The sequence below is a fragment of the Varanus komodoensis genome, unplaced genomic scaffold (genome assembly GCF_004798865.1).
Source record: "Varanus komodoensis strain SLA01 unplaced genomic scaffold, ASM479886v1 scaffold16, whole genome shotgun sequence".
Lineage (NCBI taxonomy): Eukaryota > Metazoa > Chordata > Lepidosauria > Squamata > Varanidae > Varanus > Varanus komodoensis.
The window spans coordinates 9959023-9983524 of NW_025335468.1; the positions used below are offsets into that span (position 1 = coordinate 9959023).

Here is a 24502-nt window from a genome sequence, read left to right on the forward strand (position 1 = left end):
CCAGGAGCTGCTTTGGGCTCATTGTGGCAGTTATTCCTCTAAAACTTTTTTTTAAAGTCAGATCATGAAGGCAAACTATCCATCCTGTTTCTGCAAACCCTGTGCAGGTAGTCCTTTCAGAATTACAGTAGCACCTTGAAGGGGCTGCTTGCAGCTGCGCAACCTTTTACAAATACATTTTGTACATTGGAATCTAAAATATTTTAAATCACAGTTGTGCAGCTGCACTTGCTTAAGTACAACCACATGGATTTCAGCTGAGGCAGTTTACATGGGGACATTGCTTAGAGAAGACTTCAGATTCATTTCCCCTGCCCTTGATTTTTCTTGACAGCTCGCAGAAGCCAAGCGGTCAGGAGAAAACCAAACCATGTGAAATCTTCATTTGAGAAGGGGAATTTTTTTTGGTTTACGCATCACTCTCAGCCAGATCCTCTTCTTGTTTGCCCCCTTTAGTCTTCATGGTGGAACAATGTCTGACCTTTGACCTTTACAGATTTACATTCTCCCATATTTCCCAAAGTATATCTGAGTTTTTACAAATCGCTGTCAAAACTGGTTCCCTTTGAAAAGAGGGGATTGATTGGGAAGCTGATGGATTTGGGCTGGGATGTACCTCTGAGTATGTCCCAGTCACCTGCCTCCCCTGCATTCTCACTCAGAACCCCCATTGTAAAGGGAACCAGAGTTTTGACAGCAACCTGCCAAACTCTGATTTTCTTAAAAAAAAAAGGGGGGGGGACGCATTTTTAGGCTTTCCTGAACCCAAAGAGGCTCAAGAGAAAAGAAGAGAAATTGCTTCATTGTGGAGACTAAAGGGCTGAATCAAAAAGAAACGGATCTTTCTGATAATGGAATGTAAATCCCCCCAAAACTCTATTCTCAGCAAAAGCCCCTCTCTCAAGGCCTGGTTTCCCACAGGCCACTGTGGTCCTGCTGGGGTTTCTTGGCAGGATAGATTTTAGTGTCAAACTGGGAATTGTGAAAGGCAAGGGGGGAAACAGGGAGCTGCAGCAAGCTCAAAAGGGCTTGTGGCAGGAAGGGGGGAAAGCTCTGGTTCTTTCTCTGGTGGCCCATGGGCTGGAAGGGCTGAAGGGGAAGGAGGGAGGGGGGCCACTGCCCATGGTATGTCCAATCATTTGTCAGCTTCAATGGGAACAGAGTTGCTTATTGTGTCATCCAATGTATGTGAAGCTGTTGTAGATTGAAAGGGTTACATTTCTTTTATGGAACACTGATTATATGTGTTTTCATTTATCGACATGACCAAGGAATGTTAAGAATGAAGTATTTTATTTACTTACAAAACATAAGAATTGGTTGAACCGGTAAAAAAAAATCATAATTCATGATTCCAGGATTTCATTCAAAGGGCCTTTAGCAAATGCCCCTATCACTTTTTTATGACTATAAACAACCGGTACAAAATTGCTTGGACTTCAATGGCTTCTCCAGGAACACCTATATATATATATATATATACACACACACATGTGATTCTACCTGCACAGAAAGATATACATGGGATTTTGGTTCCAAGTAAAAACTATTATGTCAAATTTCAGCCTGCTGAAAGTTAATCAGAACTTTGTGTAATTCAAGTAAAAAAATATGCTATTACACTGAACTTTGGTCACAATAGTATTTTGATCAACTGCATCTTTCTGAGAACTTAAAGAGTGTCAAGGTAGAACACACTTTCCACTTCAATTCTTCCTGCAGAACATTTAACACATCTTTATTTGGTAGCAGGATAATATTTAAAGTTTCATTATCCTGCACTATTTGCATTTATTTTTCTTCTGTCTCCAACAAGATGGAAGAAATTGAAATTTCTGAAATGTAATCAAGAACACAAAGTGTTCCAAATAAAGCAATGCACTCAGGCACATTTCTTCCCCATTTTAGAATGATATAATATACAAATATGCACAGCTCCATTCTAAAAAGAAATGGAAGTTTTATCCATATTTGTTTTAGCAGCTGGGGTTTCAACTCTTCCACTTGCAGCAAAAACTAATATTCACTAAAATAAGTTAATGAATAAAAGACAGACCAATAGTCTGCCGTAACTTTTTTAAAAATATCCAAAAACTACTCCACTAAGACCTTAGTCTTTGGTCTCCACTGTTATTATATCATTGCTTTTTAATTCATTTATTAAGTTCTCATAAATATGGTTAAGCTTCATGTGCCGTAGGCCAACTAAGAACTTACATAAAGCATCACCAGTTCCATATCTATCTTGCAAAGCTTTTAACATCTGATAATGCTGTTCATCTGTATGATGGGCATTATCACAAATGATTTTCTCAATGTCATTGTCTAATAACCCACTCTTTCTCATAAGCATCTTCCAACACTGTGGTGGCACCTTGTTTCTTGAGTCATAGTAGAGTTCTTTTAGTTCTAAAATGGAAGAAAGATACATTTTAAATAATAAAAAGTTACTTTACTCGTTTTTTTTAGTATGTTTATTTACATGTTACTGAAGTCCAACTATTATGCAACACAAGCTTTTCATGTTCTTTCAAGGTAATACATCGGGATGTCCAATCCTATGCAGATTTAAAAAGTCCCAAAACCTCCTGTTTTCCTTGCCAGCGTATCTGTGTGTCTGTTCTCACAAGCTGCTGAATCCTAACTTCATTAACTCATGCTGCTTTATCCTACCTTTCCTAAGCTCTTCGGCCTGTTCTTCTCTCTAGGTTCTGAGTAGCAATAACTCCAGCAAGATGCTCTTCTGCCAGCCATGGCCCTTGCTAATTTAGCCAATCACTGCCAGAACTGCCTTAGTGCAATGTTGGCCAACTCTGGGCTACCTGGGGTCAGTCCCTCCTCAAAATGGGAAAGAAAGCAATGGTTTACTACTACAGAATTAGAAGGGGCAGATTTAACTTATTTTGAAGCTTTATTAGTCTGCTCTAAGCTGCCAAACCATTATTTTTTGCCACTATTTTTCTTTATCAGCAGCAGCATGGGAAGTATGAGGGACCAAACTAGCCGGGGGTGGGAAAGGAGCGGGGGGGGGGTGACAGCAGCCACATTCCATTTCTACTCTACCAAACACAGCAAATGTGTAGGTGGGCCCAACTGCCAGTCAAATTCCTCCTTTCCATCACCCCAAAAAGTATTTTCCAAAGTTTTTAAGAACAGAACTAATACAAAAAAATCCAAAACAAAAATAAGTACTTAAGTAGGAGTTCTAAAAGATACTGGGGCAATAGCAATGCTATACAAAATCATTATTCTAAGTGTTTGCTGAGCAAATTGGTCTATCCAAATTAAAATCAAGAAAACAATTTTTGTTTGATATTGTCTGTTACATAATAGATTTGGAAAAAAATATCTGAACTACTCACTTTCAGAAGATGGATCTTTTACTATCACTCGATCAGGTTCATCAGGTTTTGGTACCTGCAATTTAAAAAATGTCTGTCATAAAATCCTGTGGTAATTTAGTTATAAAGAATGCACATCTGCCCCATCAAGGCAGCACAGGCTACTAATCAAGTATCCAGAAGCAATGAATAGGTCACACTAATTTTATGGATAACAACATATTTCCAAACAAAACTAACCCTTTAGGACCAACGGCCCTTCCCAAGGAGTACCATGGTGCTGAGATAGAAGGAATGAGTGGAAGAAGGAACTCCATGGATCATCTCAGATTCTTCTCCTAAGATGCAGTTATTTGGTTCCATCTACTTTATCAGTTGCCATAAGCAAAGAATCTTAATTTTGGAATGCTGGTATTTAAGAGCTAAGTAATCTCATGTTGTAAGGGAACATGTGTGAAAAATGCATCCATGTTGATCTTTCCCAAGGAACCAGCATCCAACCCAAAAAATCTCTTGATCAGAAAGTACCCTTCCAAAATGTGACTCTCAAATGGCAGCATTTTTCACAAGGGATCCTTGCAGGGCAGCATCACATCATATGGAATTAGTTTCCCACCCTGCTGAATGACTCATGAAGACTTAAATAGGAGTTCTAAAAGATACTGGGGCAATGGCAATGCAATACAAAATAAGTGCATCTAAGTGTTTGCACTATAAATACCAGGACCTTTTTCTATAGACTTGTTAGACTCTCACAGTCCTTTCAAGGTTCTTTGACTCTTAACTACTTTCTAAGCAAAAGCACCAGAGCATACCAAGCAAAAACTCCAAACCGGAATGCTGCTAACTCTAAACCCTGATATGTGGCAGTAGCAAAGAGACAGACAATGCCCACCACAAGGCTCCTATCCTTCTGCACACACAAGTCAGGTTTAAAGATGGGGGAATTCCCGAGACGGGTTGCTGGTTCCAAGGTGTGTGAGACAGAGAGAGAAAAGAGGCTATAGGGAAAAAGGACACAGCAGAGGCTGGTCACCAGGGCACAGGAAGTTTTCTTCTGCACTCAGTAAAAGGCCTGGAGTCCTCCAGAGAATTCAGGGTGGCTTACCTCATTCTCTTCCTCCTTTCAATCTCATCCTCGCAACAACAGCCTAAAGTCATCCAGTGAGCTCCATAGCTGAGGGGGACTAGAACCCAGATCGCCTAAAGCTCAGTCCACAGACTTCACCACAACACCACACTCATTCCCAGCCGGCATGCTAGATATAAAGGCCATGCAGGGTTGCCGGGGGCGGGGGGAGAGAGCAAGTGAGCTACCTCAGACTAGCCATATACAGACCCCCCCCCTTGAGCTGTTTTACCAATTTTATACAAATTCTCCTGAAAAAGGGTCCAGAAGTTCACTTTGAATCACACTGGAGGCAGGTTTGGTGATAAGTTGCAGGACTGTAATATTTCAGCCCAATACAATTTGGTCCAGGCCCTGTGTCACCTCAGATGCTTTCCTTCAAGTCTCACTAGTGTTTATCATGGCCAGGTGGGAACCTTTGCAGTTGTGAAAGGACCTCTCAAGAGCATCCTCCTGGATCCCTTCCACTACTTGCTTGATTAGGACAGTCTTATTTAAGCAGAACCCCATAGAATCTTGTGCTGTGTATTCTACTGCAATTTTAAACTGCAGTTGGTTTGGCTTACTACTTTCAGCTTAGGCTGCATTCTATCTTGCTTTCTGTTATATGTATTTTATATAAACTCTTTAGTACATACATCCTTTGCAAAATGTAAAGCGTGAATAAGCACACATTTTTCACCTTATTTCCATATGTTCCAGTCCTTGAAGTTGATAGTGACATTTTTCATCCTCTCTCCCCATCAAGAATTAAGTCATGCTGTGCTCCTTTTCTTGGGATGGTGGCTCCTCCCCCCCACCCACCCCCACACAAAGTTACAGACAGATTTATCACAGCCTCAAACCTTACAGTTTCCGCATCATTTTCTTACATTTGTCTGCCCAATTCTGCCAGCAGAGTTGTCTGGAGGCTGCAGTGGCGGAGCAGATGGCTCATTCCCAGGCACATGTTCCTTATTTGTGCCAACTGACTCCAGGCTGCTTCTCTCAGAATTTTCAAAAAACTTATTTATCAGTGCAGAAGTCTCAACACTGGATGAAGTAGACTCAGGGTTTGGAACGTTTATCTGTAAATAAATAATAGCTTCTATTGTCATTATGGAAGCTTGAATGGAAACATCTGTTAGCAGTGTAATCTTACGCATATCTACTCAGAGGTATATTGCCACTGAGTTCAACGAGATTTACTGTACTTCCAAATAGGGTATAGGAGTGCAACCTAAATGCAAGAGCATGTGGGTGGCCTGTTTACCTGCAACACTGTGTGTTCTTTTTTTAATCTTTACCTATGCTGGGTTCCAAGCACTGGACCAATATATAAACTCAGTCTCTGATACTTGTATGTTCAACAGTTGCACACCAGTCCACCATATACCTGAGTCACAGAGTTTACTTTTTAAAGGATAAAGGAATAAACTATGTAGACACTTACCAGACAATCGCTGGCTTCATTTTTTTGGGGGGGGGGGGGAGGGAAAAAAAGAGTATAAAAATAGCACATTAGAACATAATGCAGGAATAGTATAGGACTTCAAAACACAGTAGAAGCACCATTAATTTAAAATGGGTTAGCTGACCTTCAGATTCTTTTCATTCCTATAGTTCTATGGTCAATACTGTTCTTTCAATTAGAATTATAGCTCTTTGTTCATATACCATGTATGTACGATTGGATTTTCTCTTTGTGGGTCCTGATCCTGCCTTCTGAAGGAACAATATATGTCATGTCAGGATTGCAACCCTGAGTGGTGGCATGGAATTATATTTTCCAATCCTTGATCTCAAAGGATTTGAGTCCAATCCTTGATCTCAAACTTCCAAAAGGGGGTGAGGTATGAGCTGCTTGTCAAGGAGCTGCTTCCCCTGCCCATCTGGGGCTGTCGGCAGCCAAAGAATCTGTCCCCCCCAGCCCAATGCTGTGCTCCAACTGGCAGCATGTCCCCTGGGGCTCAAGCAGATAACTTGTCCATCACCTGTTACCTGATCCATCAAGCTAGAGATGCAAAGGATCTTAATCACAGAAAGCATGTACTTGGACTTGAAGTCTGAGCTATTATCCCCCCCGCCCCCATTTATGTCTCCACTTGAGTACATGTAACTCTGGAATGCTAGTTTGTTCAAGCATAGCCGAGTACTAAGAAATTACCTTTATCCTTTCTACAGCAAATGCATAATGTCAGTACAATTCCCAGGACCAAAAGTAAAATGACTACGGACACAAGAATAGCCCACAGTGTAGCATTTGTAGTTTCTAGAAAGGCAAGACATAATAATTATTAATTTGTTCACCATTCTGAGAACTGTTGCTAATAAAATGGCTAAATAAATAAATAAATAAATAAATAAATAGGCCTTTAAAACAAATCCAGATCACAACCCCCTTAGGCACAACCACTTCCTTCAAGGTCGGGCTACGATGTCCATAAGACTGAGCAGTCAATCAGCCGGAGCTGGCAGGCTGAGTCTTCCTAGGTCTCTCCCCTTGTGGGTTTCTGGTGGAACTGAGCTCCAGTGTGGGCCCACTTAGTTTTCAGTGGGCTTTGAGGAAGCCAGGAGAGACTCCATTTTCCTTCTGTCTATAGGAGCCATAAGGAAGATTAGGTAAGGAGAACAAACAGCACCAACTCCGAAGGAGAGCTCAAAACCAAAAGTAACTATTGTCTGTCTATACGAGAGAAAGAAAATAAGTTGAGGAACTCAGGAGTTTAAAGAAGGATCAAGGATGCAGAAAATTGTGCTATATAGAAGATCTATTCTGTGCAAAAATCAGGGATAAAGTTGCAGGGGGGAATCCAGATCTAGTAAACTACACAAAACTCTGCCATGTGGTCCCAGCATTTTTGGAGCAATAAAAGGAGTTAACCCATGATGGGGATGCCTTCCTCACACCAACCTGGAGAACAAAAAAGTTCTTTGGGCAGAGGCAGATGGCAACGACAGACAGAGAGCTGTTGTCTCTTATGTGTTTGTTGGCCAGTGCAAGACAGAGCATATATACACATGCATGTACACACACAAGCAAAAATACCACACAGATATGCATGCTTGTACACAAGCAAAAATGCCACAGTTACCTTTCAATGTACAGAAAAAAAAAGTGATGAGGAAAATTTCATGCTCCTTCCATGTTGCGGAATGCTTGAAAAGAGAGGAAGGGCAGGCTGCCAGTTAAGAGTGCCACATAATTTCCTATGCTTCTTCCTTCTTTTAAGTTCTCTTTGGAGCTTTAGATAGTTTTGGGATGCCAACTAATTTTGAAAAACTCTACATTTTTCAGTAACTCTACTCCCACCTCTAGTATTGCATGGAGCTTACATATTCATAGTTGGCTTTGCCCTGATGTAAAAATGTGCCAAGCACTTTAGTGCCATAACTCAGTATTATGATTTTTTCCAACTAGCACACTTAAAAGCTGCCACATTGCAAAATGCAGCAGTGAACACCCTGCAGCAGTGAGTTTTACTGAAATTAGATGGATAGGACAGATAGACTCTTTCATCCCTACCACACTGAGTCCCAATTACATTAGCTGCAATAGCATAGTGGAGAAGCATCATAGTTTGAAGATGCTTGGTTTCATTAAACCATAGCTAAGCTTCAGCACCCTTTGCCTGGGTTCAGACATAACGGTAAACGACCCTTAGTTTTGTCAGTCATTAGTTAAAGCTAGAAGCAAAAGCTCTGACTGTACCAGAGAAAGGGAAAGGAGAATCACAGAAACCTGAGGCTCATGCAGATAACACTAACCTATAGTTTACTGTTACATCACAGTGAGGTCTGTTTTTAGTCCTGGAGATAAGCGCAAACTGGGATCACCAACCAGACGTACCAGTGAGGGACTCTACCCAGGGATAACTTTCATACCGGCAGAGAGTTATTTCCCTTTGCTTATTAAATTATCTCTGCTAATATGGATTTTGCATTGGAAAAAATGCTCCTGACTGAGACAGTGAGGCTCCCCCATCAGCCTAGCTTGGCTTAACTGGTATTTGGCCCTTCCTTTCCTAGAATAGTCTCCACTCTCCATGTAAACTTTTCCTGGCGAGCCCCAGCAACCCACTGCAGAGCAACTTAAGCCATTTTAGATCCAAAAATGTCTTGGCATGGCCCAGAACCCCAACCCCTCACTCCCATAAAAAAGTTAGGTCCAAAGGCTTGGAGGGCACAGAGGATGGGGTTCCTGAACCACCAACGAAAGGAGAGAAGCAGGCATTTCATAAGAGTGACTCTTATTCACCCCAATTTTTCCACATCAGCTCTCTTCTCCTCCTCCTCCTCCTCTGTAAACTCTACCTTTAGCTTGCAAGCTGCAAGGGTAGGATGTGTGCAGTTCTGAAGCTTTCATCACACCTGTGGATGCTTTATAAAGGCAAGCTAGTGGGACCTGCAACTAAATATTGCGGCATGGAATGCTCCAGTATTTTCATCAGCCCCTCACCCTTCCTTCCAGGGTATTTCATTTCATTACCGCTCCAGATGGGATTCCATCTCCCCGTCAGTCAGCATCTCACTTAACAGAGTCTATCGGTTTGTTTCGGTTCCCACCACCCACCTTTGGGTCTCCCCTAAAGTTTTTGTGCTTCTGCAAACCTTGTGGTTCTTCCAAGCCTGCTAATACCTTTCTTGTGAGTGTGGCCAGCGGTATTTTGGTCACATAAGCACCAGCATTCATGCCTGAATATTGGAAATAGAGGGGAGTGTAATAAATGGTCAAATCTACGAATTCAGGTCAAAAACAAGCTACAATGGGCAAGCCAGCCTCCCAAGCTAAACATACCATATAAAATTAGAATGGAATATATCCTTTATATCTTCATGGCAAGTCTAATTTGGAATCTGAAATCATCCTTCTGTGGTCTAAAACTACAGCTGACAAAAACAAGAGAGACAAGAAACTAGAAATCGGGCTATTCATACTTACCGGTAGGAGGTGACCCACATTCCGTGTCTGTAGTGGCACTGCAGCTGCGTACAACCACCTGCCCTTCAGGACACCTAGATTTTTTCAAAAAGACGATGATGACAACAGGCTATTTAACCAATGGGCACTGGGGACTTTATTATATTTCAGTGCATATACATGCGACACATAATTAAAGATGTGCCCTCTGAAAAAATAACACAAACATCTATCACTTCAGCCAGATGGCGGAATGAATGGAATTGTACACAAATGAATTTGCCACTGAACGTTCTTCAGTGCTCTCCTCTGAATATGCAGGCTGGTAGATGATAGAAACATTCAGTCGTTTTCCAGTAGCAGTCAACTCGAAAGCATTTGACAGCTGAAGCAAAAGAATATATTGTAAATTCTGTACAAATCACAATTTAAAAACCCATGTTTTTTAATATCAAGCTTTCAGATATAAAACCTAAATGTCAAACTATGGAGTCAAATTGAGACATTTTGTTTTTTTCCTGAAGTTTTATTTCAGCTTTAGTGACAATGGCCTGCTTAGATGACGCACCAGGCTCACTGTTATTTAGCCCAAGCTGTGACATGGTGCATACCAGTGGCCAGTTTGAATATGTAACTCCCAGTAGAGTTGTGCCATGTCATGCAAACTCTTGCAAAACTTTTGGTTTATTAACTCTCATGCAACCCCTAATGGCCTGCTTCACATATAACAGTGCAATCCTGTTGCAGACTGCATATTCAAAATCATGCCTAGCACACACTGCAGCTCACTGTGGCTTGAATAAGTCATGGCAAGCCCAGTGTAGTGGGGCTCTCACAGAAGACAAGAAACAAACGGGTTTTATATGAAGAAAGGCCTATATATTGCATGCAGAGCAACCAATGTGAGATTCTCTGTGTATCTGAAATCAGAGACAAAACTCTCCTATGCAAAAATTAAGCATGTATTAAACTCATTATTTCTATTTCAAGCCTCAAAATTGGATTGTTTTAATTTTTTTCTTAAATTAATTTTCTAAATTTCACCTTTCAAAAACACCCTGGTTCAAATTAAAGATGAATACAGACATGTTAAAAGATACACTTATAATCTCTTATAACTGAATCCATGGTTCTCTTCAAACATATTTACCCAGTTCAGAAGTAAAAGGAAGCCATGCTTTTCTGCTTCCAAAATGAACCTTGGAGAACCTCCATCTCATGCATCATGCTCTCACCCCCTCATCAGGTTTATAGTAGAAAGTAAAGTTTCCTGTTACACCTGAACATTTCCTGTTACATCAATTGACATAAAGGCTGCTTCTTTAAATAACTAAAAAACCTGGGAATCATCTTGTTGAGATCATGTGTCATAAATATGTCACAATAGGCAGTATGATAGATTAGTATTATGGGCTTGATGCAGGTGCTCAGAAATTGGGAGGACACCAAGATCCAGCCGCTTGCTCCAAAGTATGCTATCTTACATATCACAAGGCCTATCATCCATTGCAACCACCTGGATGTTCTTGGGTAAGACCAATTTTTTAATCATCTTCAGAACTTGCCTCTCCACAACTTCCTCATTTCTCAAATTAAGTACAATCAATGTCTATAAGCAAACAGATAAATTTCATGTTTGTTCTATAAAAAGGAAATTGATTTGCCCAGTTTCCCACCAGCCTTTGTTTCTGGAATTTTACTACTAAGAAATGTTCATGTGAAATCCCATGAGCAGCTGCAGCAAGGAACAAAATTATGGACTCTCGATTACTGGGGTTAGGTAAGATTAGCCAGGTGGGATAGTGCTTCAATGCTAAAGGATGGGCAGAAATGAAACAAAGTAGCAAAAGATGCATATTGTCCTACATAATATAAATGCCCTGTCTAGCATGCCTTAACCATCAGGATAACCAATTCACAGGCCTCATTGCTTAGCAAACATAAATATCAAAAGTAAACATTTATATCACCCCAAAAGGCCAACTTAATATAATAGATTTCTGTCATAATACAGCACCTTGATTTAAAAGGAGCCAGTCTTCCCAAAGTGTTCTTACATATTTGCCCAACCCAAGCCTATCATTACAGATGACAACATAAACCCCTGGATGGACATACTTTTTGGTGCATCTGATACATTCCTCACAGCCTGGAGGACAGTAATAACCACTTTTACACTGACACTCCGTGTTGTTCTTCACAGTGCAGTGCCTCACCTCTACGAATCCTAAAAGAAAAGAAACAGGACAAAGATGTTCTGATCTCATCATCACTGCCATTATTCTCTACTGTTACTTGTCCCCTGACCCGTATCAGATCATCCCAGCAAGAATATTTTATGTATTCATTTATTTTTCGATTTATATCCTGTCTTTTTCCTACAAAGGGCTCAAGGCAGCTTACATCACCTCCTCCATCTTATCCCCACAACAACAACCCTGTGAGGCAGGTTGGGCTGAGAGTCTGTGACTGGCCCAAAGTCACCCAGTTGGCTCCATGGCTGAGCGGGGACTTGAACCCAGATCGTCTGAGTCCCAGTCCCATGCTCTTAACCACCACACCTCACTGGCTCAAGAATATGGTCCTGGACAGAGACAAGACTCCTCATCCCTGGCCAACTTAGACATGAAGGTGCCTTTTCCAGAAAGTCAGAGAAATGCAGCATCATGTAATTGAGGGGGAAACAATGTGGTGTCCACAGGCACCAACACACCTCTGGATTCTTCCCTTGGTGCCAGCCAAGGGGTCCCACTCCTCCCACTTTTTTCCTTAAACAAAACAAAAAAGCAAGTGTTCTTTCTGGCAGTTGGGATTCCTTAAATGCAAAATGGGGGCCTCCAGCCACTGCCATCTCCAGTTCCCATCAAGGCTTCTTTACCATACATGGGGTTGAGAGACAGGAAATGGAAGATGGCAGGTGATCAGCTTGATTTCCCAATAAAAAAGGAACCCCTGACACTGTTGTCTGGCAATCTGGGGAGGGACTACAGCGAACAATGGGGGGCTGGGGGGGGGGCAGTAGGAAGGACACTATTAAGCCAGCAGGGGGATCAGAAAACCCAGATGGGTGAGGAGCAGCCGGAAGCCAGCAGAGGACTAGGGGAACCAATTAGGAACAACCTGGGCCATTTGGGAAGGCTGTGCGCTCACATGGGGGCTGCATGTATGTGAGAAGCAGAGGCAGAAGGAAAGAGCAGGGAGGAATATTTAAGGTGGTCCAGTGAGAAGGGATTTCAGAGTGATCCTGGAAAAGCAGATGTTGTTTTTCTTGTGCTTGCAGTGAGCCAGAGAAGTAACAGATGTGTGTTCATGCATAATGAATCCATGGGCATGTGAATGGTCCTGCACAGTTGGGTCCAGTGTGTGCATGACTGGGGTCTTGCTGAGAGACCCCAGCCCAGAAGGGTCCACTGGCAGGATGCCCCAGGAGCTGCTCTTCCTCTTCACCTGCTTGATCGCCTGCCTGTGACTCTAGTCTGGGCAATGGCGGTGATGAAAAAGAAGAGCAGCAGATTCCACGGCATCCTTGTCTCCTGGTCCTGTCTGCCAGGCAAGCACTAGGAATGAAGAGGGAGAGGATGAGGAACTGGCCAAAATGCTGATGAGAAGAGCAGCAGACCAGTGAGGTGCCTTGCCCAAGAATCCTCAAAAACCTGGGCTAGCATGGTGTGTATGCATGTCTGAATGATAGTAAGCACAGGTGGAGGGAGAGCACCACAGAGAGTGGAGAGAGAACGTGTGAATGGTGATCTGGAAGAGTGAAAAAAATAGTGGGGAGAGAGAAAAACATTTGCTTTCTCTGAACTAGGCTTCTATTGGTGCAGAAAACTGATCTGAAGATTCTTTCATCTGCTGGGGCTCAGATTCCACCTCTGTCACATATTTAGTCCTTCAGGCAGGTACTTGTCCTTTGAGACTTTCCATGCCTTCCACAGAAGCTATTTGGCAATGGTGCTCAGTACACTTTCTCAGATTTCAGAATGTGCCTCTGGGCTCAGACAGGATTAGGGATGCCTAACACAATGGATCAGGAGAAAACAAGCAAGCTTTTAAAAAGTGAGTACTAGAAAAGAACACCTTTAAGTAGTGGTCCCAAATCTATGCTTACCAAAGTTGCATGGTTTGCAAGGCAGGCATTGTTCAAGACCATTTTCATGTTCAGTGTAGTCTTCACCTTCTGTGCAACGCCTGCAAGTACCCAAGGTGGATGGAAAGATGCAGTGCTCAGCCACATAGGTACCTGTTACATAGGAAACCCCACAATTTAAAATTAAGTGCTGTAATTCCAGATGTAGGCATCTGCTTTTAACTACCACATGAATCTTATGACTGCCTTAAGGCCACATTTTGCAAGCAATGTCACCCCAGAACTTAGACAACCCAGTTCCACTCATGAAAGAAAGTCCCATGGCTCCAACTAGGAGTTATTCCCCAGCCAGCATAGAATCTTTGCACACTTCCTAGAAAGCAAATTTTGCAGAACTCATTTGGTAGACCATCTGGGTGTTTACATTTTGCACAGCTGAGGGAGCAGAGTGCATGTTGGCCAGGTTAACACTTACTAGGTTTTGAAAGTACTCAAAATTACTGTGGACAAGAATAATGAACAGACAGGGCTCCAACCACAGACTTACACTCTAAAAATGCTACACAGTCTCCACACGAATGATTTAAAGTTAGGATTATTATAACTTGTCACCACAAATTTTTCTTCCATCCCCTAATGTCAAAATCACACATTGCCTGCATCAATTTATGTTCAAAGGTGTACAAGAAATCCTATCAGCACTGATTGCTGAGGGAGCGAGGGGAGGGACACAGAGTCTGTATCCACGGGACAAACGTGGCCAAAGTGTTGTGGAAGCTCAGTGGTAAATGAGATGCTTTGCATGCAGAGGGTGTCAATCTGCAGCATCCCCCACTAGCACAGGAAACATTCCTGCCAGAAACCCTGGCTAGCCAATGCTGACAGTCTGTTTTGCCATTACTGGACTAGATGGAGCAAGGATCCAACCTGATAGAAGGTCTATGTTCCTAAGGGCTGCTATTAAAATACAAGCATCAACAACATAGCGCTAAAATAGATTCAGTGACACATGGTAGCATAGTGCTTCTGCCTTAAGTTTCCCAAGGGTGAAAGTGCCCAGCCAGCACCACTGACCAGTTCCCAAGCAGGATGGATGCCCTTGTCAAAGGGCACAACAAGGTGTCACCGGAGGTGCTATGAATGACAGCAGTGCCCAGCAAGGGCCATGGTATTAGTCTGTGGCACATACTGGATGCTGCAAGCCAATCACCCCTGTGAAGTGGAATTTCTGGAAAAAAACAGATTTCTGGAATGTTTCCAATGCAAATAAAGTTAATTTGCAGAAAATCATTTTGTTTGTTCTGTTGCCTGAGAACAAGGCTAGGAAACATTTGGCACTTTAGGCTTACAGCTTTAGCCTTAAAGCTCATATTTTCCTTCACTGTGCTGGTTTAGAGCTTATAGGAGCCAAAGCCCAAAACATCTGAAAGTTGCCCATGCCCGTGGTATTTAGTAAGCAAATCTAAAAAAGTGCCCCATGATAATTTTGTGTCCCAAACTGCCACAAGTATTTGACCTGAAACATTTGAAGAAAAAAATTAAAGCACACAATGCATTTAAGCTCTTTTAATTAAAACATCTGTAAAGGTTTGCAGACCTTTGCGTGCACTTCCCTTACATTGTTTAAAGTCAAGAAAATAACAAAGGTATTGAAAACTACTAAGCACTAATACATTTTAGCAACCCAAAACTAAAACAACTGGAAAATTTTCCACCACATATCACTGTTTACTTTCCTTTGCTTGGTGCCTTCCAGCATACGGGACTCTCCTACCACTGTCACTTGCCAGTATGATGGCACTTGCAACAGCTCTAGGGCAGCTGCATGATTTGTAGTCCAGACATGCAAAGGAGTCACTTGTTTGATCACCAGTACGACTCCAATGGTAAAAATAGTTTGCAAGAAAGACATTTCTTCAAACAGTACAGATGAAATAAAGGAAACAGTTTTACAGTTTTCCAAACAAAACCAGAAATGTGTTTAAAATAAAGTCAGAAGATTTCAAAAGGGTCTTAATGTTAGGCCTTAGAACTTGATGTGGTTTCTTATTATTATGATAGGGATAGTTATATTTAAACTAAAACAAATAGGTTTTGAACAGTACCTATGACTGGGGTGACTTTGATTCCAATCCCCATTCAAATTTGATGCTCACTTGGTGATCCAGTGGTGTTGCTAGGCACCTAACAGATCTAGGACTTAAGACCACCAGACAAATTTTGTTTTGTTTGTTTAGTCGTAAAGTCATGCCCGGCCCATCGCAACCCCACGGACAACATTCCTCCAGGCTCTCCTGTCCTCCACCATCCCTCAAACTCCACCCAAGCTCACACCCACTGCTCTGGTGACTCGATCCAGCCACCTCATCCTCTACTGTCCACTTCTCCTTTTGCCATCAATTGCTCCCAGCATCAGGGTGCAGGACAAATAAAAGTGCACAAACTTCTTTTCATATGTGCTAAAGTATGCATATTTCTTTAAAGGACCGGTCCTCATTTGTAAATGCATGGATGAGAAAGGAGGGCTTTTAATTTCAGGGGGGAAATGTCAGGCACAGAGTTAAGGGAGAGCAGCAGGAGGTAGGGCACATGTGGGCAAAAAGCCAGCTAATCCAGAGGGATCGGATGCAGCAGAGATCGTCTGGGCCCTGTACCTTAATATCAGCAACAGGACAGCAGGGCAGAAGACTTCTCAGAGATTAGGGGCTTGACGAAAAATCTGGAGCAGCAGCCCTAGTGGGCCACCTTCGAACACTGCTTCTGTGATGATCTGGTTGAGCCCCTTACCATACAACAGCATGCCATATCACACAGGGTGGTTGTGGACTTCAGTGGGGAGAAAACTTCCTCCTTGGAAGGCGGGAAATACATAGCTAAGAAATTTTTGAAAACCTATCCAGATTTAAACGGTTTTAATGCACATGCTTCTGTCTTTGCTATGTAGAAGACGACCATGTTTGGGGACCCGCTGCCAAGACATTCTTATTTTACAGAGAACACACATCCTTTTCCCCATGGAAGAGGCATCCGCCTCAGGGAATGGAGGAAGATGCCACCCATTCTTAACTTGACCAGATGGATATTTCAAGAGCCGATACACCATCTTAGTGAAGAGCATGAGCCAGGAAGACCTGCTTCACATCCCAGACTTGCCCCTGCCTCTCAGTCAGAAATCTGGAATGGGCCATCATGGGTCAAGGGCCATCTGGTGGGGGGAATCTATTAACCATGCACAGGCTGGCATCCTTACAGTTGTAGGAACAAAAAGAAGAGCAAGAGGAGGTGTGAATGAAATCTGCCCGACTCACATGCTTTACCTCTCCACACTCTGCTGTTTGACATGATTTTCCCCAATCTGTCTCTCATAACCAGAGTGGGACAGCCTGGGGGCAGAAGGACCACTTAGAACAGCAGAGTGAAGCAGGGAGCAGGCGAGCGCTCCACCCAGCCCACCGCCTCTGCCTCTTCTTTACAGTGAGTTCCATCTGCACCATTTAGGCACACTGGGACGTGTGTGCATATGACAACAACCAAATGTTGATCCATGGTACAGGTTGAGTCTAAGGATTTCAGATAAGGTTCACACATGCAGAAGGACTGCAATTTTCCCAGTTGTTTCATTAAGATTAATACCAAACGCTATTATGGAGTTGTTTGAAATTAACCATTCACCGACTCAGATGGGTTCAATGCCCTTTGCTAAAATATTGAATCATTGTGTGACTCTTACCTGCAGGACAGTTTTTGCAGCATTGTCCAGAATAAGGATATTCACCAGTAGTACAGCGTATTTTCAGTGCGGGCAATTCCACCTAAAAGATGGAAAGGCAGATTTCAAATGAATAGACTCTCCAGATGAATCATCCTATCTTAATACGAGATTTATGGGTTGTTTTGAAACTCACTTCCTGCTCTTTAGCATGCTTACAGGGGGAACATTCTTTTGCTCAAGTTTTGAGTAAATCTGAGTAAAAACTTACCTTTTGTTAGAAAATGAAGTTTGATTCTGCCATTTTAAGGAGAGAGGCATCACATATTCTTTTCCATGTGAATATGGTCACAATATCATGGGCTCCAAATTGCATGCAATATGAGATTCTCGTCTAACATGAGTAAGCAAGGTCGTTAAGACTGCAAGACAGATCTCATTTTGTAAAGGACTGACGTGCCTGCACACGGCGGCTGCCTGCTTTCAGCATTAAAGGAAGAATGGCAAGTAACAGTCCGTGCAAACAGCAGAGAGATGAAACACCAAGAACCTGCACTGCCATGGCTGCCATACACAAGCGATGGCTGCTGAGGGAGAGCAGCATGGGCAGAGGCTAAATCCCTGGCCCATCCAATTCCACTGAGAAGTGAAACAGTCCAGTTCAAGTTCCAGCTGCTCCCTTATAAGCAGCTACGCAATCCAGAGCACAGTGTGCTATGAAGAGGAAATGCGTGACAGGAAGCTCTCTGTGTAAAAGAGCCAGCGAGCCAAGACAGGCACCAAAGCAATAAGCTGCCAAGGGCAAGTCCATGAGCGAGAAGGACACATTCATGGAAGAGCAGGCTATCAGCAAGCTACTAGTCCTGATGGCTATACGCTACCTGCAGTGCCATAGGCAATTACTGGGGAACCTGGGTCAGAGGGTGATGTTGCATTGCTGTCCTACTTGGGCACCTTCTAGGCCAGTGGGTCACCAACTGTGTTCTGTGAAATCCTAGGGTTCCGCAAAAGCCTTGTAGGGGTTCCGTGAAAAATCTCAAAAATCAGATTTAAAATGGATTTTAAAATGAAACCACGTGAGGCCAACTAGTTGATTGTCAGTTGGCGTCCAAGGAAATGCATCACATCATTTGGTTCCTAGGACTCTATTGCATAGTAGTGGGAATAAGCAAAAGAGTTCATTTGGGATATTACCATATAATAACTTTATTCATAAAATTATCAGAGTAAAATTTACTCAAAAACTGGGTGTTACATAGGAAATTGGAAGCCATATTTGAATTAGTGTAAAAATGATCCACAATATATTTTGATTTAACAAATTACATTAAATCTGGGGTATAATTTTGGCTGATAACATAGAATCTATGCATGTACTTACAATTTACTCACTATTTTAGGCTAGAGCCAATGTTTCCTTCTATCAAAAACGTTTGCAATTATATCCAATATTTTCTTGTATCAAAATAAAGGTTTGTTATATTTAAAATATTTTTTATTTCCAAACCTACTATATTATGTAAAGCACTTGGGCGACAGGAGCAGATGAAAGGAGGAGGAACATTATGGGTTCACAATGCTTAGTAAAAATCAGAGTTAGGATTCCATGAAATAAAAAATGTCTTCAAAAAGTTCCATGACCAAAAAGGTTTGGAAACCACTGTTCCAGGCTACTGTGTGAACAGAATGCTGGATTAGATGGGCCCTGCCTTTCTTACGTTCTTAAACATGAAAGGTGAAAATAATGGAACAAGAACTTGGATTGCATCCAATGGAATGTCTGGAATGTCTTCACTAGTGCCAGGGAAGTTATCAAGAGATTTTGAAAAAAATGGCAGGGGAAAAAATACCTTCAGAGGGTTGGGTGGCCTAACCTGGGCCACAACTCAGGTCGAGAAGTTATTGCATCAATTTAAAATTTGTATATGCTTTTCAACCCTAAAACTGGCTCCCTCTGTAGCAAAATTTTAAAAATATCTAAATATGATTTCACCTAAGTTATCTTTTTACTCTACCTGTTGTGATTTAACATCCAAAAAAGAAAAAAAAACTGAAACACCTGCAGGTCTTTTGATGCACTTTCGTTGGTCCTCATTAATGTACTGACTAATCATGGGGTTTGGTGGTTTCTGTTATCAACCAATGCAGCTTCTTCATTTGCTTGCTTTCTGTGACACTCAGATGAACTCTAATTGAGGGCACAACCACATGCTTGCTTAGACAGCTCCCATGCAAGCTCTTTGCCCCCCTTCCACCAGCTCGGTCCAACATTTAATAAACAAAGAAACAATCATCCAGTCTGATCACAGGCAGTGTTAAGTGGGGAAGCTGGCCATGGCCGCAGGAATGTCTGAGCTGTGCCATGGACCTTTTACAGCAGCCCCACGAGCTTCCTATAAGGCTGCTTTTTCCCTCTGAACTTGTAGCCTTGCAGTTACAAGGAGACCCTTGGACTCGCTCCCTGTGCTTCCTAACAGGGACTGTAGCATGAAGGCACCCGCTTTTTAAACTAGCAGCGAGACTGACACTGCTCCTTCCGCGATTGGCTCACTATTTTCATTACAGCCAGAGTCCAAAACTGTGTCACCTGGGTTTTAGAGCATGCCCGATTCTGCAGAGACTGGCCCAGTCAGGTGCTACTGACCAGTGAGGAAGAGGAAGTTCAGGCGCATTAGCTGCTCATCTATCAACTGGAGAATCAGAGGCCTTCCTCCTCATCTTTTGCTTCATCCAAGCTGGCCCAGGCTTCCTACTTTGGGGAAAAATAGCATGGGGCTTGTTTGCAAAAATGGTTTGAATGAACAGCAAGTCCGTACATGGAACAAGCTATTATATATGAATGTGCATCTTGTCCTGACTTGCTGAATGTGTCTGGAGCTCCTTAGCTCTACAGTCATCTGTAGTATACCTGCTTTTTGCACGGCCCATGTGGCCAGATTTAGGTGGGTCCATGGTGGTCCTTGGCATTAGGAGTTTGTACTTGCCTACAGAAGAGTGTATACAAGTGGGAGGAGGATAGGGGCTTCTTGCTCCTTTGTGTACAGAAGCCACAATATTTCATGGTGCCTTAAAAGCTTACAAATTTACTATGGTATAAGTTTTCATGAGCAGAAGGTCACTGTACAGAAATTTTAAAAGTTGTTGCTTTTCATGTGACTGGGGAAACAATGGCACTTGCTAAAATACAGGTAGGGGACCCCTGATTATCTCTGTTGCATCAGATCCCCTTGGACTAACTGTCTTTGCTTCCCCTTCTGGAGCCTCCCCTGAATCATTCTGCCAGAGGTTTTTTCCTAAAACCAAATGCCCGCCACTTCCTTTTCCATATATCTCTTTTCACAAATAGGGGTGTCCTTATAAGATAGGATTCTTTAAAAGCATATATATGACTTCAATAAGTTAGAACCCAAGAACTGTTTCTAAAATGGTATTCTAGAATCCTAGAAGCTACCAAATGTTTGAAAAGAAAGGAGCTGTCCCTGTCTCTTTACCAGGAACAGGAACCAGGAGAAGCAAAGCATCCTCCTCCAGTCCTGAGATTTCTGTCCAGTGCTGCTTGATTGTACTGATTAGGCAGGAGATGAGCAAATTAGGATTTTCCCAAAAATAAATCCCACTGTGTTCAGTGGAGTTTACTCCCTAGTAATTGTGTCCATCTGCAGCCTAAGAGCACTGGCTATTATAGCCTACAGTATATTCCCATATTCTCCCGTGCTGGCCTGCCATCTCTTCAGCTAACATATAGTTGGCAAATATTTAAAGTCCCATGCAGCTCTTTGCTGGTCCCAGGCACCCCATATGCAAATGTGTTTCCCCTCATGGGCCTGAACTCTGAGTCTTTTAAGTATCTACCACTACCCCTGAGCTAGAGGAAGAGATCTAGAACTTGAAAGTTTTCCCAGAGTTTATGAATTTTGGTTGGTGGTAATAAAAGATAGTGCCTAATTTAAATATAAATTTAAAATATTTATATGCTGTCCTATTCGCAAAAAAGCCTCAGGATGGCTTACAATATAAAATATAACATAAATAAATTCCCGACCCACACTGGCTGCAGCTAAAAACATAGAAAAGACAATATTAAAACTCATTAAAATATCGCTGGAATAAAAAGGTCTTAACCTGGCGCCAAAAAACAAATAACAACGGTGCCAGGTGGACCTCTCTGGGGAGCGCATTCCATAGATGGGGCGCCAGCGCAGAGAAAGTCCTCCTCCAGGTACTTTGCCTCCTAATATCTTTCACGGAGGGTTCCCAGAGGAGAGCCTCTGCTGCAGATGATCTCAAGGGGCGGGAGGGCAAATATGGAAGAAGCCGTTCCTTTAGGTATCCAGGTCCCAAGCCGTTCTTTTTTTAAAAGAAAAGGCCCTTCTTTTTTAAAAACCTCTTCCCAAAATAACATGTTCAGAGTGCCTTTTTATCACCTAAGTAGCTGCAGATATTCTACACACAGGAAACATAGAAACAGAGTGAGAGAAGAAACAAAACTTTAACAGTTGAACTAAAAAGGTAATAGTCTGCAGGCCTGAACTGCAGCACCGCTCACTCTGTCATTGCACCAATGGACCTAGAACAGCTATAAGTTTCAGGAAATGGACAGAATCACATATGAGTCAGAGCTTCCAGACTGAGGTGGGGAGGCCAGTGTGAACTTTATGCAGAGTGGAAAGGGAGAAAAAGCATGGAGTTCTGGAAGTCCTTTACTGGAAATCACAAGCAATGAATAAGACATTGAAACTAATTTAGCCCTGAAATGATTTTTGCTGTTTGGTTTTTTAAATGATTTTAACTGGTCAGAAGAAAGTTTTGTTTTCCAAGTCCAAGACGTTTTAGTAGACTCTTGCCAGAAAAAAATAAGTTTCAAAAACCTGCAACACCTGTTGAGCAGAGGCAAGTGGGGGGCTTGAGAGAACTGTGGAGGAGTGTGACAGCCTTCCTCAGCCTAGCGACCTGCAGATCTGTCAGACTACACCTCCTATCCTCCTGTTCAGGGACAAGGGGAGCATTAATCCGAAGCTCATGCGATGGGACAGCATACAAAAAAAATCTAGATAAATAAATAAATAATCGAACACATCCGCAGGGAACCAGATTGGAGGTTCCTCCCTGCGACTGACAATCGGGCAATGGCGGTAGAGATATAATGTACAGTGATAGCAACAATCATGTTATTACAATAGCTTTGACTTTTTGAACTGCGAAACTTCAGGTTACCTCTACGGGGCAACAATGAACCACAAGGAGAGAAATTACTGAAGTTTCGGCCAACCACCCGGCCTACAGCTTAACTTCCTTCCTACCCAACTTCAAGCAAACAAACATCGACGGGGTTCACAATACAGGAAGAGACACGTATCGAACAGAAGGTATCAAGCACGACTTCGGAGCACCACGGACCAGGCTGCGCCCACGGCCCCTGCCCCAGAGCCCCCCCCCCCCCGCGCCCGGGCGTGCGCAGGAAGTCGGCTCCGCTCGCAGGCGAGAGGTGTTCGTGCCAAGGAGAGAAAACAGGCGCCACCGTGCAGAGGAATCAGCTGGCCTGGAGCCGAGCGGAGGACTCTGGCGAAGGCGAGCGCCGCCTGCCTGTCCGTGTGGAATTCCCCGCGTCCCCAGCCTCTTTCCCGACCCGACCCCGGAGTTTCCGCAGCTTTCCTCATCGCCGCCTGCCCCCCAAAACTCACCTCCTTCAGCAACGCCAAGAGCGCCAACAACTGCAGCCAGAGCCCCAGAGCCATGCCGCAAACGTCTCCCGAACTTGCGCCCGAAATCACACCGCGCCTCTCACTTAACGCGCAACCATGCGCCGTATGACGGGGTGGGGGTTTTGCCCAGTGATGTTGCCCCCGCCGCAGTTATTACAGAGACAGAAGCAAGTCCATCCACGATTGAGCCGAAACAAGAGCCTGCCACTCTCACATATTCGCACTCACCGTAAGGCGCGGCGCCGCTAACTTTTTATACCGCCCTTTGACGTCACCAGTCCGCTTCGTGCAGCGCCGCTCCACAAAGCCCCACCTCCCTGGGTAACGCTACGAAGGCGCTGCTGCAGGAATGGACTGCTGGGGTGGTTCTCTGTGCACCTGGGCAGGAGTGGCGCATGGGGCGCCGCCGAGGAAAAGGACTCTCCCTTCTCCCTTGAAGGCTGAGGGCCGCCTCATTCTTCTCAAATGGGTCTGGAGCCGCTGGAGCGGGTGGCTGGCTCTCCAGCGGCTTCACGCTTTTTCTGCCCGGCGGAAGGCAGAAGGTGTTCCTTTGTTTGTTCGTGTGTGCCTGCTGTCAGACGGGGTTTGTTCCCATTTTTTTTATTTTTTTTATTTTTTATTTTTCAATTTATATCCTGCCTTTTTCCTACAAAGGGCTCAAGGCAGCTTACATCATTCTCCTCCTCCATCTTCTCCCCACAACAACAACCCTGTGAGGTAGGTTGGGCTGAGAGTCTGTGACTGGCCCAAAGTCACCCAGTTGGCTCCATGGCCGAGCGGGGACTAGAACCCAGATCGTCTGAGCCCCAGTCCCACGCTCTTAACCACTACACCACATTTATGGCATTAAAGGTGAAACGAACTTTTGCAAAGACGAAAGCTTTGTCACAATATGGTTGCTAAAAGCCTGACACTGTAAGAACAGTTTTAGACTTAGGCTGTTGCAAGTCTTGCTCCCTGTGTACACCTTAGTAACGCTAATTGCTTGCCTATCCTCTGGAATTACACTCTTAGATATAGTTTGCCTGTTCTGAAGGTCCTTTGTGTTGTTCCTGATCTGATGAGAAGCTGGTGTTGCAAGTCTTGCTTCCCAGGTGCACCTAGTATTATAGAATAGTAGGGTTGGAAGTAGCCAAGAAGGCCATGGGGCCAACTCCCTGTTGGTACAGGATGCGAAGCCACACCATCCCATTCAGATGATTGTCCTGTCCTGTCTTGCCTTGAATGTCTGTAGTGTGGGACAGCCCACAACTTCTCTAGGCAGCTGGTTCCACTGTCATATAACTCTGACAGCGAGGAAAATTTTCCTGCTAGCTAGCCTGAATCTGGGTTGTTGCAACTTGAATTAATTATTCTGTGTCCGATGTTCTGGGATAAGTGAGAAGAAATCTTGACCTTCCTCTTTGTGAAAGCTTTTGAGGTACTTGTAGAATGCTAGCATATCCCCTCATAGTCTTCTAGAAGCTGAACATACCCAGCTTTCTCAGCCTCTCATCATAGGGCTTAGTCTTATCCCTTTTGTCTTATCCTAATGTGACTCTAGCAAACTGTCTACGTTGTCCCCCACCTGATCTTCACTCCTCCTTCAAACTGTATGTAGCTGGTAGGTTATAAAAGCTTCTTGTACAGACTCC

At 43.3% G+C, this 24502-nt stretch overlaps 1 protein-coding gene across 1 annotated transcript; it reads right to left on the reverse strand.

The window, feature by feature from the left end:
• Positions 1–1274: 1274 nt before the first annotated feature.
• On the reverse strand, positions 1275–23089 carry LOC123021245 (tumor necrosis factor receptor superfamily member 10A-like). Its single transcript, XM_044425865.1, has 10 exons — positions 22848–23089; positions 17188–17269; positions 13479–13610; positions 11489–11597; positions 9392–9465; positions 6617–6721; positions 5903–5916; positions 5343–5537; positions 3363–3417; positions 1275–2409 (listed from the first exon to the last, which is right to left on the reverse strand). The coding sequence occupies exons 1-10, from the start codon at positions 22899–22901 to the stop codon at positions 2111–2113; spliced, it is 1119 nt and encodes a 372-aa protein (XP_044281800.1). The 5' UTR covers positions 22902–23089; the 3' UTR covers positions 1275–2110.
• Positions 23090–24502: the final 1413 nt, after the last annotated feature.